Source organism: Staurois parvus, unplaced genomic scaffold (genome assembly GCF_062004578.1).
Source record: "Staurois parvus isolate SC_StPar_1 unplaced genomic scaffold, SC_StPar_1.0 ptg000017l, whole genome shotgun sequence".
Taxonomy (NCBI): domain Eukaryota; kingdom Metazoa; phylum Chordata; class Amphibia; order Anura; family Ranidae; genus Staurois; species Staurois parvus.
In genome coordinates, this window is record NW_028317813.1 from 6,428,410 (window position 1) to 6,441,238 (window position 12,829).

General features: G+C 43.1%; 1 protein-coding gene across 3 annotated transcripts in view; it reads right to left on the reverse strand.

Moving 5' to 3' along the window:
- Positions 1-12,625, reverse strand: part of LOC149473266 (formin-like protein 3) — a 157,665-nt gene extending 145,040 nt beyond the window's left edge. For all 3 annotated transcript variants that reach the window (XM_089679237.1, XM_089679232.1, XM_089679225.1), the window contains exon 1: positions 12,400-12,625. In XM_089679237.1, coding sequence (XP_089535363.1) covers positions 12,400-12,507 — 108 coding nt within the window. In that variant the 5' untranslated portion in view covers positions 12,508-12,625. The remainder of the gene's footprint in view (positions 1-12,399) is intronic.
- Between the last annotated feature and the right edge of the window lie 204 nt (positions 12,626-12,829).

Sequence of the window (12,829 nt, forward strand, 5' to 3'; positions counted from 1 at the left end):
ATCCAGGAGCAGCGTTTTTTGACAGAAAAAACGCTTGATGAGTCTAAATGCACATTAACGCTAGACGTGTTTAACACTTGAGTGTTAATGGGGAAAGGCGTTTAGGAGAGAGATCCTAAAAGTATCTATTCTCCATGTTAGTGTCAGCTAACAGCTTCAGCAGTATGGTGACACCATGAAAACTGACAGCTGTTTTTCTTCTAGTGTTGTCTAATAACATACATAACCAATATGTGTCCTTGGTAGAAAGGAGGATCGGCAACATTCCAGGCTGGAACACATTACTCTGGTGACAAACTGACCCACTGGAACACATTCTTAGGAGAGGAGTCTTTAATAATTTACAAGGACAAACTACTTTAAAGGAAGCTGACTTTGGAATTGAAGAATGTTCTTTTTTTTTTTTTTTTTTTTTTTTAGAAAATCAAGATCCATTTTAAAAAGAAACCTATTACAAAAAGGAAGCTGCCATTGCTGATCTCTTCCTCAAATGCCATTTTCCTGGCTTTTATGCTGGCCCTCTTACATGAATACATTGATGATGATTTCTGCATATTTACTCCACATAGGGAATTTTTTACTTTACAAGGGAATCCTCACTTCACTTAGTGAAGGAGGTGTAAGAGTGCATCCACACTTGATCTGTAGCTTGAAGCTCCAAAGACATTTAAACATAAAAAATCAATTCTTCTCTATGGTGCCTGTTCACGCCAGATTGCATGAACAGGCACCATAGAGAACAATTGATTTATTAAGTTTGATTTTTTTTGGAGCTTCGTGCTCCAAATCGCTCAAGTGGGAATGAAGCCTAAATGGACTTTGCAAAGCATACCCAATCACATGCAAGAAAATATTTATGTGAAGCCAAGATTGTTAAATCCATAATGGACGAGGGTGTGTTTCCCTACGCACCATCTGGCCAATTGATGAGTGTAAAATATATAACCTTTTATTTAACCCCTTCACGCCTAAGGGTAAAACAAATCTAAATGCCTAAGAACAATTCTGCAACATTGACACGTGTTAGTAAAACCATACATATCATCACAACTACTTTGTACATCCAGGTGAATTATACCTGGGTTTTTTTCAGGACAAATTGCACTTTCATTTGGTGGTAAATGGTAATGGATATCTCCTGATTTTTTTTTCTATTATCAAAGGAAAACTGGCCCAAAATAGGAATACAAAAAAAAAAGTTTTTTAAATTTAGCTGGGTGTTGCTTGTTACTACCATCAAAGAACAACCCAAAATAAATTTTCCAGCTCTTGACAATCGCAGCGATACCATATATGTGTATGCTATTTGTTGTTTGTACCCGTAGTACAGCCCAAAAACAATAGGGCGCGTTTTGATTTATTTTTACCTAAAAACACACTGACACCAAATTTTTTTTTTTTTTTTAAATCCTGACTTTTGACCCGGACCTTGACCCTGACCCAGATACTAATCCTAGCACTGAGCTAGATCAAACCTTGATCTAGGTATTTGTTCTTTATTTTTTAATATTTATCTTTTTTTTTTTTACAAACATTTGTTTTTTCCCTCTATGCCAGACGTTAGAGATATACTACAATGTCTCTCTATCCTCCATTCATAGAGAAAGAAAAAAACAAGGGGGCCGGGCTGTACAGTGACTGATCAATGTGATAGCCAATCAGAGGCTATCACAGCGATCATGTGACCCGGAATCGGGAGTCCTGGGTCCCGATTGTTAGAACGGGACCCAGGGCTCTCAGTGACTCCGCGGTCTTTGTGCTGGGAGGGAACTGTGCGGCGCGCTCCCAGCAGAAAGACAGGTACACAAATATGCGGCCCCTCGGAAAAAAGCCCGGCGTTAACAGGTTAAATATATAGAAAATGTATGCTCAGCTGTAATTAATGCCTATTGGAGTGGAATGTACTGCGCACAACAATATGCCTGGGTACCACTGCAATTTACTTTACATCCAAATGGTTAATAACACCACACCAAATACCATACCGTTTTAGATGAAGTGACGGCATACAAAGTGGTCCTGTAGTTTGATCATAAGCCTATCAGCTTTAATATATAATGTCCGTTAAGGAAATGGAGTTACTCCATGGACAAAACTAATTAGATAGTATAAAATACAAGCCAAGATTGTTATTTTTTTATAATTTGAATAGAGTAGAGCAGGATTAGAACTTTTTCTGGGTCTTTACTCTGACAATCCATGAAATTTACCATTATGTTCCTATCATGCCAACAACAGTTTCACCAGACAGAAAGTAAGGGAAAGTCTGCAACATAATTAAAAATCTGAGAGAGGGTCTAGCTCTCCCATACCTTGCTAAAGAAGATCATTTTAATTGTTGAGTTGCTGTTTGAAGGCCCATTAGTGTAATATTGTTCTGTGTATGACCAAGCTATCTATTGTTACATTTACACAATACCGCCCAAGCCCTCGATGGAGCAAATGGAACTTGTGACAGACATCTAATTTTTTTTTTTTCCTACAGTGTGTAGTGGAAAACTTTAGGGATGGAACCAAATAAGCCAGTCGGGATACGCGCTCTGAAACAGGCTAAGTGACAAAAAAAGAAAAAAAAAAAAACAGCCAAAAACGGATTTCTAAATCAGATGATCTTATAAGATTACTTGGTGTGATTGGGGGTACATTTGGGCAATGCTTGGACACAGTCTAGGGCTCATGTACACGGGGTGTTTGGAAAACTCTTCTGACCGTTGGAAACTGACTGCTAGAAAACGTAGGTTAAAAAAAGTCAGTTATACCGTGTTTATGGGTGTTTGTGTTTAGAAGCGTTTTAAAAAGATAACCTCGGGAGACCCTCCCAAATGCCCAAAATGCACTGAAAAATAGTAAATAATTAACTATTTCAGACATTTTGAGACAAATAGAGAGAGCAGAAGCAGAGAGAGCAGTATGTGTTGAGATGACCTGTCTTTTCTGGTTGTATTCACTATGGATCCCATCATGAGCATACTGAGGCACATTCTACCATTTTTTCCTTCATGCGAAACCTGGAACTGACTGCACTGCTGTACTAGGTCCATTTGACTACATGGAAAACACTTTGCGAGCATTTTTGAGGAAAAAAAAGGCTCTGGACAGCATCTGGATATGGACCTGTCAAAAAATAAGAGTCTAAACGCAAACGCTTGTAAATGTGGTTAACTGCGTTTACGAACATTTGGCGTTTGAAACACAGGTAAAATCTACTCCTGAACGCAATTTTGGTGCGTTCAAGCAAACGACTGTAAACTCAACTGCCTGTAAACGACTATGTGTACAAGGACACATAGGAAGACATAAAGGAGAGTTCAGGGGTTGCTGAAAAAAACACTCAACAGCCCCTGAACGTCAATTTAGCAGCTGCACTGTACATGAGCCCTTAAAGGGGTTGTAAAAGCAGAAGATTTTTTTTACCTTAAAGTGATACTAAACCTAAAAATGTTTTTTTACCTTAATGCATTGCTTACATTAAGGTAAAAAAAATATTTTTATGTTCCCTGTGCTCCCCCTTCCCTATGTGAAGGAGAAGAGAGGGGGAGAAGAGATCAGCACAGGGTGTGGATGGGCTTTGGTTTCCTCACTTACAATACACCAGAGTGTCAAACAGGAAGAGGAGGGGGGCTGGTTTTTCTGGCAACTTGGATGCCCAGAATACTGGGGTGCTCTAGTTGACAGGTTGAGAGCCTAGCCTCACCACTGACCAGTGAGGCCACCTAGCACAGCAATGGCCCAGCCAATAGTTATGTTGAGGAGTCAGGAGTGGATCAGCCCAGTCTCTCTGCCAACCAAACCAGTAAGATAGACATACCTGAGACTAGAAAGATGACTTGCTGGCACTTGGAGGTGACAGCTCTATAATGCTAAAACTAGGTATATTGGTGGCACCTTCACTTTACGGTAACTCAGAAATTCAATGATTTAAAAGTATACCATATCAATATACAACACCAAAAAAGAAGCGATTTTAAAAGTAGATATACTTTATGAACTATTTTGGAGGTCAAGGAATCTTTTTTCTGGCCATGCCCAACATAATTACATAGTACAGAACAGATAATTTTAGCATCTATCCTCTCAAATTATCCAATGTGCTCAACAAATATAAGTCCTATGTAATCTGCCCATGATTTATCTAAGCATTTATGCAGGAGGAAATAGTCAAAGGAAACAACTGGATCCATTTCACAACTAATGGTACTCTATACATTTACAGATCTAACTGCCTGATCATTACCAACTAAGATAGCTTTATCAAATTGGTTGAAAACGGTTTCAATTAAATGTAGCAACAAGCCGATCTAATTGATTCTTCTGCAAATTTACAGAAATTCGGCAAATCAGGTATTGTGGTAAATTTCGCTGATCTTTAGGATTGACATTTAGGTTGAAAGACTACTTTTGGTCAATTATATCTTACAGAAAGTGGCATATGACTGTTCTTTACTGCACAAGAGATTTGTCTAGCAGATTTCAAAATATTTTTGCAAAAAAATGTCAATATATATCTAATTGAAATTGATTGAAAATCAATCACCCTTGTATTTTGAACCACTGATTAAAATACATGTAAATTATTCGGTGATTCTGCCACAAATTGTTGAATATGGTCTGCACTAATCACTCTGCAGAAATCCCAACAAAAAGTGATCATGCTGTTATAAAGTAGTAAATCAATCGAACCTTGTAAGAAACCAATCTTTCAATGGCTACTTAGAAATCCCCATATGTGATCCGGCTCAGCTTCCTCCTTGTGATTTAGAGGAAAAACACTCAACAGCTTAGATAAGTAGTACGATTTCCCAAAAATATGATGCAATGCTCTATATACATTCAGTTTCTAGATGGTCACAATAAAACTATGAGATACAACATAGGTCTCTAAACGTTTTAGTATGAGAGCCACTTTGTGTATTTTACAAATATTCTAGGAGCGAAAAAAAAATCAGTTTATTAAATCAATGCATAATAAATGAATTAACATGCTTTACTTGGATCTTTATGCTGTGATTCAGAACAAAAGAGAAATAATTTAAGTCTATTAGATTGGGCACTCAGGAGCAGGGCCTAATAAGCAACACAAAGAAAAGTCACCCCTTACATCAGGGTCCCTATGAAACCAGCCATACATGGATCGGCAGGGACCAGCAAATCTTGATCCACGTATGGGCACCCTGAATGTACACAAGTCGATCGATAGAGCCTGTGGGTTTTTCCTGAACGAATAGTGCCACCTGCTATAGCCAGCAACACTAAGCATTGTGTTTTGCTGGCAGGAAAGGCTCCCCATCAGCAGAACACAACAGTGCTGCGTGAGGGATTCCCCCATCAACACTGACTGTGTTGATGAGGGAATAGAGCAATTTTCTTTCCCTCCACACATGGTAAAAGGAAGAAAATGGCATAATCCATAGCCTGCCTTAGAGCCACTCTTACCTTTGGAGTCCCCCCCCTACCATCAGGAGCCCCACCAGAGTCTCCCCTTACATCAGGGTCTCCATCCATGATCCTCCGTATATCAGTGTCCTCATCAGTGGAGACCCAACTGATGTGTACCCTTAGTCTAGGCACATAAACTGAGGGCCAGATAAAATCTTATAGGGGGTCAGGTGTGGCCCATGGGCCTAGTTTGAAGATAGAATATGTACACAGCATCTTATGTGCTCATAGTTGGAAACCAAGTCAACAATCCTGATCCTCAACACGTTATCCACAGTACAACAATTATTTATTTGCCTTTCTTTCATCAACACATACCTGAACATGAAGAATACCACAAGGTGGCAGCTAATAGTTCTGACACCTCTTTACCATTGTCACATATTGTAAGTGCACACCTTCTATTCATAAATGAACAGGTCAGACAAGCCATGAAACTGCCTTTTGCTTACAATAACCAATGTCATTGACCCCTCTTTTGTTATATACCACAGCAGATACTTCAGTCCAGCAATAGATGAACTTGTATCACTTGAATGAATGTAATAGGTTAAACACAGAGATTATTGCATTAGTTCTATGTAGTCTATTTGTTTAGAGTGGCTCATTATCCATTGTTCAGAAGTCCTTCCGGTGTTGAATGCACTGGAACCCTCCCCCGCTGTAAGCCTTTTCAATAAGAAAGCACAAAACACTTGTAATTTTACAGTAAAATATTTGAAGTGGTAAGTAAACCCAGTACCTCTTGCTAAAGGACAAGTTAAAGATCCGCCCAACAAAAGCACCATTATAGATAAGAGTAGATGCTGGAAGGGTTTCTTCACTCACTTCTTTATACACTCAGTGGCCACATACATGTACTGATAAAGGATTTATGACATGGGCTCAGTAAGGGCTATGTTACATTGAATTAGCCCCAGGAAGAGCAATCTACTGAACATACAGTTTGAGGTATGGTGAGGAGGCCTTATGTGGCTTCTTTGTCACCTGGTTTAACCCCTAAAAGGCTGCAATGCCCAAAGTTACAGTGCAATTGCAGCACGGCCCCATTCAGTTGAATGGAACACATCTGACAGGCAACACTAAACAAGAACAAGACAGGGAATTTAGTTGTTGCAGAGGCCTTGGGGCAAAGTGTGTATGTTTGAACATCCCCCTACACTGCCTCTTCAGCTTAAAAATGGCCATACATGGATTAAAATTAGTCCGGTTCATCTGGGACCAGCCAAATTTAATTTCATGTATGGGCAGGCTGCTTGTACACAGGTTGAGCGACTTGTGTACAACCAGCCTGTCACGTTTTTCCCCAATGATCAGTGCTGCTAGCTATAGCCAGCAACACTGATCATTGTATGCTGATGGCGAGGAAGGCTCCCCTCTGTCAGAATACAATACCACAGCAGGAGGGATTCCCTCATCCAACTTGAATGTGTGGATAGGGGAAATCGAGGCATTGTCTTTCATTCAACCAACTGGTTGAAAAAAAAAAATAACCAAGGTGAGAAAGCTTCCCATTACCCATCACATTCATGTGCCATGAGCTATGGATATAGTTATTTCACTGGACTAATAAGTAGTTTTATTATTTATTTGAACACTGGACATTCTAGTTCAATTTGTCTCTCAGTGACAAGTTTTCAACCCAACTGCCCAACTACTACTGAACATTTTTTACCATTCTCTGCAAGCATTGGAGATGGCCATGTGTAGAAAATCAAAGGAGGGCAGCAGGTATCGGAGATGCTGCAACCACCACATCTGGAACCAACAATCATTCCATGGTCAAAATCATACAGGCAACACATCCTTTTAATGTTTGGTTGAATAACTTATTTGGAGTATCCTGTCTGCACACTTCCCATCCCAAAAGGACTTCTTGTAATGGCCACAACTCTTAAAGAATATATAGCCTAATGGATTAAAAATTTAGACCAACACCATCACCCCAGAGCACACTGCTTGTTTAAGTCTGCGTTAACACCTTAGGAGAGCGTGTGCATATTCCTAAATATTTTTAAACATTTTTTGGGCGTTTTTAGTGTTTTACAAGCTTTACATGTTGTTGCCTAGGCTGGGCAAGGGGAGGAGAGCAGTTCTAGAGGAGTTTTACAGATCCCCATAAGGCATGGAATGTGTATTTACAGGTGCTCAGATTGAAGTCTATGGAGCCAAAAATGCCTGATTATTAAAAAAAATGCTCATGTACTTGTTCAAGCTATTGCCGCCAGCAGTGATCATTGTGTTCTGCCGGCAGGGAATACAACAGCATTGTGAGAGAGATTCCCCCATTAACACTTACTGTGTTGATTCAGGAAATCAAACAATTTTCTTTCTTTCCACCCATATAATCCATGGCCTGCCTTTAAGGGAAACTCTAGAAAACTCTCAGGTGTGATCGGGGCTAACTGACATTTTTAAACATGAATACCATGGGCACCTTCCACTCTCTGGAAAATTATCTGAAAGATATGACCCATGATAAAGATGCGAACAAAATTAAGAGGTTTACATGTAACATTGTTACAATGTTCCCCGATTGTCAAAGAGTACATATACATTTGTTACATTTCATGCTTCTCTTCCTAGACACTGGCGTCAGTCAGTGCTCTGTATATGATTAGTCATCCAGACATTTTCTGTAGAAGTCAGCCATGAATATGTAATGTATGATTGAATTTTCTCGACATACAAGTAATAACCTAATTGAATGTTATTGTTTGTAATCTTTACAACAATAACATGGAAATCAAATCACCAATCAAATAACGGAAGAAAAAAAAAAATCAGTGAAAACATAAGAATAGTTGTTCAACCCTCTTAGTAGTTTTCTTATGGTGGCCATACATGCTTTCATTTTGTTATCTGATCGATGTGCGATTTGAAAACACAATCAATTCTGCAAACAACTGAACAGCCATAACTTCCCTTCTGATCGATTCACACTCAATTTAAATCAGATTCGATCAAACTGAGTTGGCAGAAAATTGTTGATCAATTGTGCAGGATTACAATCGTAGTTTAATCAATCAGATTATGAGATTACTTGGTGGAAACAGGAATTGTATTTTAAAGTAAAACTAAAGGCAAAACTTGTTTGTTTAATTTTGGATAGAGTGAATAGAAATTAGAACACCTGCCAACATTAGGGAGATTCACACTCTCTATTTGTCCTTTTTACCATTATCAAAAAGGTGAAAATAAATGAAAATCCCAAATTTTGGGTTGTCTGCAGAACAGCAAGAGGGGAAATCGTCCAAGGGGACATTAATTCTGGTGACCTGGAGGGCCCAATGGATTCCCATAATTTGCAGGGAAATCCTCCCACTTCCTGTTTTGGTTATGGGGTAGGAAGTGAAGGTAAATCTCCCCAATGGGACAAAGTTGGCAAAAAAAAACCTGACAGGTTATAACGCTCCCTTACTCTTTCCAAAATTAATTTGCGGAAAAAAAAAAAAAAAAAAAAAAAAAAAAAAGAGGGTTTGCCTATAATTCTACTTTAACTAGCAATCTTAATCCATTGATGGCATATGGATCAAATGGGTTGTTAACTATAGTTTGATTATTCTTAACAGAAGAGCTTTAGAGAAATGAAATCGATCGTTCAAGGCCATAACTATTAGCAAATAAATTGAACCAGTGTTATGACTTGCAGCCACAGACAACACAATCACCTACAATGGGAAATACTATTTTATTCCAGTTTTGTTCAGTTCAAATCTGTAATTCAACAAGTTCGGGATTGTAGTAATTAAAAAGCCATCAATTATCTTTAGATTGGCTAAGCAGATAATGAATCTATCTTTGTCGGGATTAGGTTGGATAAACCTTTGACAGACCTTGGTTAATCTGTGGATGCCACATGCCAGGCAGATTTTGAACTGTTTGTGTATTGGTTGACCTGTCACATCTACAATAGCTAGCCTACAGCTGAAGCCTAGATCTGCAAAAAAAAAAAAAAAAAAAGAAGAACAGCTGTAGCCATTGTTACATTTCTTCCAACACAACACGATCCCCCTGGTGCATTACGACCCCATGCCAGTGTACATCCACAGGTAACAATGACAAGTCAACGCCTACGTTACTCCGCAGTAAGAAGAAATTGCTGTCCATTGGCTCTGCTCTCTAACACGCCCCCTCTATACAGTTATGTACAAATTCCTCAAATCCCAGAGGAACTCCAGTGCAGAGAAGGAAAAAGAAAAAAAAATGGACACAAGAGTTTGCTGGGATTCAGTAGAAGCTTTCTAAACGTAAACATATAGGCAGAGCTAAATGAGATCTAAGAGTCAAGACAGGCCAAATCCTGTGCAAGAAACAAAGCGGAACCGAAGCCAGAGAGACTGAAGTCTAATGCAAAGCCCAGACAGAGCCTACTGCGAGAAATCCAATCCAGACACAGTCAGAGGAAGAGAATGCCAGCGAGACCTTCCATGGAGGAGGAGAAGCCAGACATCACCATTAACAATCTTTCCACCAAAAGAGAAAACTACGGCTGTATAGAAGTCCTCCAATTCCATCATTATTTAGAAAGGATCATCACAACCAAACTGGACACAGACTTGGGGTGACAATACAGGGAAACCATTAGAAGGTCCAGAATTTCCTGTATTCCTGATTCAGCAAGGCATCCCACTATGGACAGAAACTGTTCTCTGTCAACTTATTGTGGCATCAGATGAACTGGAACATGTGTGAGTCAGCATAGCCCATATCACCCATTACATGGCAGATAATTGTCACCATCACCACTAGGATACAACATGTCACCCTAAATCAGGGGCATACTGTGCTGCCATCCATCGCCCCCCTTATTTCAGGGGTACACTGTGTTCTTACTCTATCACCCCCTAAATCTGGGCATACCGTGCTTCTATTCATCATCACAACCTAATTCAGGGGTACACTGTGTTCTCACCCCATCACCCACTAATTTTGAGCCATACTGTGCTTCCATCCATCAGCCCCTAATTCTGGGGTACACTGTGTTCTCACCTATCACCTCTAATTATGGGGAACACTGTCCTCTCAGCCATCACCCCTAACTCCGGGACACACTGTCCTCTCAGCCATCACCCCTAACTCCGGGGCACACTGTCCTCTCAGCCATCACCCCTAACTCCGGGGCACACTGTCCTCTCAGCCATCACCCCTAACTCCGGGGCACACTGTCCTCTCAGCCATCACCCCTAACTCCGGGGCACACTGTCCTCTCAGCCATCACCCCTAACTCCGGGGCACACTGTCCTCTCACCCATCACCCCTAACTCCGGGGCACACTGTCCTCTCACCCATCACCCCTAACTCCGGGGCACACTGTCCTCTCACCCATCACCCCTAACTCCGGGGCACACTGTCCTCTCACCCATCACCCCTAACTCCGGGGCACACTGTCCTCTCACCCATCACCCCTAACTCCGGGGCACACTGTCCTCTCACCCATCACCCCTAACTCCGGGGCACACTGTCCTCTCACCCATCACCCCTAACTCCGGGGCACACTGTCCTCTCACCCATCACCCCTAACTCCGGGGCACACTGTCCTCTCACCCATCACCCCTAACTCCGGGGCACACTGTCCTCTCACCCATCACCCCTAACTCCGGGGCACACTGTCCTCTCACCCATCACCCCTAACTCCGGGGCACACTGTCCTCTCACCCATCACCCCTAACTCCGGGGCACACTGTCCTCTCACCCATCACCCCTAACTCCGGGGCACACTGTCCTCTCACCCATCACCCCTAACTCCGGGGCACACTGTCCTCTCACCCATCACCCCTAACTCCGGGGCACACTGTCCTCTCACCCATCACCCCTAACTCCGGGGCACACTGTCCTCTCACCCATCACCCCTAACTCCGGGGCACACTGTCCTCTCACCCATCACCCCTAACTCCGGGGCACACTGTCCTCTCACCCATCACCCCTAACTCCGGGGCACACGGTCCTCTCAGCCATCACCCCTAACTCCGGGGCACACGGTCCTCTCACCCATCACCCCTAATTCTGGGAAATACTGTGTTCTCACCTATGACCCTTAATTCTGGAGCACATTGTGTTCTCAACCATCACCCCTAATTCTGGGGCACTGTACTCCTACCCATCAAACCCCAGAATTAGAGGGTGATGGGTGAGAAAACTGCATACCCCAGAATTAAGGGTGAAGGGTGAGAACACAGTGTACCCCAGAATTAGGGGTGATGACAGCACATTGTACCCTGGCCACCTTCACCCAAGGTATCACCTACTAAACCACACTATGGATCCACCACAAGGGAAGATCATCCAGAGACACTCATATCTCAGGATCCAGACCCAGGGGACTCCCTCTCATCTGCCAGCACCCCACATTCCACTGATCCCTGCCAGCCCCCCCCACAATCCTCTGATCACTGCCCTCCCCATTATTCTGATCACCACCAGCCCCCCAACATTCCTCTGATCACTGCCACCCCCCCACTATTCCGATCACAGCCAGCCCCCCCATTATTCTGATCCCTGCCACCCCCCCCCCATTATTCTGATCACCGCCAGCCCCCCACATTCCTCTGATCACTGCCAACCCCCCCCCCCCCCACTATTCTGATCACAGCCAGCCCCCCCATTATTCTGATCACTGCCAGCCCCCCACATTTCTCTGATCACTGCCTCCCCCCTCATTATTCTGACCACCGCCAGCCCCCACATTCCTCTGATCACTGCCAACCCCCCCAACTATTCTGATCACGGCCAGCCCCCCCATTATTCTGATCACGGCCAGCCCCCCACATTCCTCTGAGCACTGCCAACCCCCCCATTATTCTGATCACTGCCAGCCCCTCCACATTCCTCTGATCACTGCCAGCCCCCCAGATTATTTTGATCACTGCCAGCCCCTCCACATTCCTCTGATCACCGCCACCCCCCACATTCCTCTGATCACTTCCAGTCCCCCCACATTCCTCTGATCGCCGTCACACTTACCAGGACCAGAGCGAATCTCTCCTCTAGCTCCCCCGGCTCCGGCATCGGGACTTTGAGCGGTAACAAAGTTGTCCCCGGGGGTCCCCCCGCACTCTCTGCGTTCCCCATTTTCGGGACCCCGGTGTACGGCTCCCCAAAGTCCGGGTATCCCCCCCTCCTCCTGTAGGCGCCCCGTTACTCCAGCACACACCGCCCGGCTCCCATCCTTTGTACTAGCGAGTCCCGCCTCGCAGCCCACACTAAACTCCGCTCCATTCACCCCAGCCGCACACTTCAAGCCACGCCCCTCCCAAGAGCCAGAAGTCACTCATTGGACCACAGGGACTGAGGAATTCCAGTCACATAGCGACCTCTGCTGTCTAGCATTGGAAGGACACAGTACATGCAGATCATCTATTGTGCAGAAGGAAGGATGCAGCGCTTGCCGTAG